The 2,468-nt window shown below is 59.7% G+C and overlaps 1 protein-coding gene across 1 annotated transcript in view; it reads left to right on the top strand.

Moving 5' to 3' along the window:
• FAM57A (family with sequence similarity 57 member A) overlaps window positions 1-2,062 on the top strand; it is a 6,064-nt gene extending 4,002 nt beyond the window's left edge. The window contains exons 4-6 of the mRNA XM_009278338.1: window positions 771-984; window positions 1,180-1,275; window positions 1,793-2,062. Of these exons, the coding sequence (XP_009276613.1) occupies window positions 771-984; window positions 1,180-1,275; window positions 1,793-2,062 (580 nt within the window). The remainder of the gene's footprint in view (window positions 1-770; window positions 985-1,179; window positions 1,276-1,792) is intronic.
• The last annotated feature ends 406 nt before the right edge of the window (window positions 2,063-2,468 follow it).

Raw genomic sequence — 2,468 nt, 5'->3', positions numbered from 1 at the left:
TTGTGGTGTGTTTTTGTTTTTTTTTTTTTTTTTTAATCGGTGTGATTTCACTCAGGACTTTTTAATAAGCCCGGTCTCCCTGCAGAGCAGGGCTTGCTGCTGCCCGGATTGTGCAACCAGGATTCTGACATGCTTTGGGAACAGGCAGCTGCCTGCAATTATTTCCCAACAGACAAACATCTTGCAGGGGTTTATTGCCTATATTAGATATTTTGCACTTCACTCTCCAAAGTCCAGGCCAGGCATCTCTAATTAAATCTGAGGTCTCTGGGTGCTTTCCAAACGCTCCCCAGATTAGGCAGCCAGCTGAAGCAGCGTGGCAGGCAGAAAGGACACAGTCTTGGAGCTTTTCTCCTACCAAACATCAGCTCTGGGTGGCTCAGGGGAGAAGATTACCTGCTGCAAAGGTGTCAGATTAGTGCTGGATCCCGAGCGGTGCTATGCCCCCGGCCCGCACGGCAAACACCTGGCTGTGGGGCTAATCAAGATCCTCCCGTTAGCGCCGTGTTTGTGCTCGGCTGGGCCGAGCTCAGTGCCTGGCACGGCCAAGCACAAAGTGGGGGCAGTGCCGAGGAGGCGTCCTCCACGCGTACCAGGTACCTTTTCTCTGCTGAGCCAAATCAAGTTAAATTTCGACACCTCTCAGCTTACCGTCAGCTTCAAAATCTGCTGCTTCCGTTTCAGACCTAAAGACTCTCTTCCACCTTTTAGAGCATCGCGAGGTGCTCGCAGCCGTTGCGATGCCTCTGTGTGTGCTGCTCCTCCCCTAGGCACTGGCTGGCCGTAGAGTACATCTGGGTCCTCGTTCCCTACATGACTTACGACATTTACGTCATGTACCTCTCCCACTGGCACAAGAGCCGGGACAGGGGAGTCACGGAGAAGAAGCACTCGCTGGCCAGCGTGCGGAGCTTCCTCCTGCAGGAGCGGCTGATGGTCACCCACCACCTCTTCATCCTCGTCGTGCTCACCCCCGTCACCCAGGTAAGGGCTGGGCACGGCCGCTGTGAAACCCAGCCCGCGAGGAGCCCCACGTGGCTGCAAGGGCTTGTAATCGAGGCTGTGTCTGGCAAAGCATCTCTGCCGGTCAGGAGCCCATGACCCCCTGGAGATGCTTGGTGTTAGCTCCCAGCCACCTCTCCAGGAGGGTCCCATGCTCACTGCTGGCTTTATTTGCAGCACTTCAGGGGAGAGCTGGGGGACTTCTTCGTGGGCTGCATCTTCATAGCAGAGCTGAGCACGCCTTTTGTATCACTGGGCAAAATCCTCATGCAGGTAGGTGAGGAGGGATGGGGCTCGGGTCTGGGAACCCCACAGCGGCTTGTACCCTTTCCCCGCCCCAGGTTGCCCTTCTGCATCAGCCCCTGTTTGTGCAGCAGCTGGGCTGGAGGTCTCGGAAGGGGGGCAGCCCCACAACTGTAACCCCAAGCTCCCCCAAAGTGCTGCCCTCCTCCCCGCCTCCTGTTAGGTTCCCATCCCTTTCCCCAGCAGGCAGCCTGCCCAGGGGGCGTCCCCAAACTGGGGGGCTGTGCTGTGTCCTGGTGCTGCCCCCTCCTGTCTGTACCTCCCCTCTGCACCACGCTCCCTCCTGCCCCAGCCCTCTGCCCCCCCACACACCTCCCTTCCTCCTCCATCCCTTCCCACCCTGCTTTCCTGCTCCCTCCAAAATGCTCCCCCCATCCACGCCTGCTGCGTGCTCGGCTCCATGCTCCCAGCACAGTCAGTGCCCGAGGAGCAATGGGCTGGCTGCTCACCCAGCGCTCACCCCACGTTCGCCTTCTTCCTTCCCCAGCTCAAAATGCAGGACACGCTCCTGCACAAGGTGAACGGGATCCTCATCCTGGTGACCTTCTTCCTCTGCCGTATTCTCCTCTTCCCTTTCATGTACGCGGCCTACGCCAGGCAGGTGGGAATCCCCATTTACATGGTGCCTTTCCGCATCCCCCTGCACTGCAACATAGCCAACGCCTCCCTCATCGCCCCCCAGCTCTACTGGTTCAGGCTCATCTGCCGCAAAGCCGCCCGACTCTACGGCAGCTCACCCGCCGACAAAAACAGATAACGGCCGGCAGCGGCAGCCCAGCGTGGGGGCTGGAAAAGGGTCAGCCCCCCCCTGCCCCGGCCCTTCCACCTTCAATGCCAGCGCTGCGGGAACCATCGCAGCAGCAGAGCGGCGGAAGCAGCGATACCACCGGGCTGTTTTGGATGGGAACGACCCCCCCCCCCCCCCCCCCCGCCGTGCCAGGCGGCGCCAGCCTGGGCTAGGAAGGCTTTCTTCCCATGCCGCTCCAGTGCCTTGTGTCCTCCCACCCGTGGGAGCTGGGGCAGGAGCCAGCGAGGAGGAGGTCTGCCCATAAGCACGACATTCCTTCTGGGATTCAACGCTGCGGCACCGAACTAACGGTTACACGAGAGGCGTTTGTTACAAACCCCCCCCCGCCTCTTATAGGACTTGCGCAATACAATCG

The sequence above is a fragment of the Aptenodytes forsteri genome, unplaced genomic scaffold (genome assembly GCF_000699145.1).
Source record: "Aptenodytes forsteri isolate BGI_AS27 unplaced genomic scaffold, ASM69914v1 Scaffold66, whole genome shotgun sequence".
Taxonomy (NCBI): domain Eukaryota; kingdom Metazoa; phylum Chordata; class Aves; order Sphenisciformes; family Spheniscidae; genus Aptenodytes; species Aptenodytes forsteri.
This window is presented reverse-complemented; position numbering and strand designations above follow the sequence as displayed.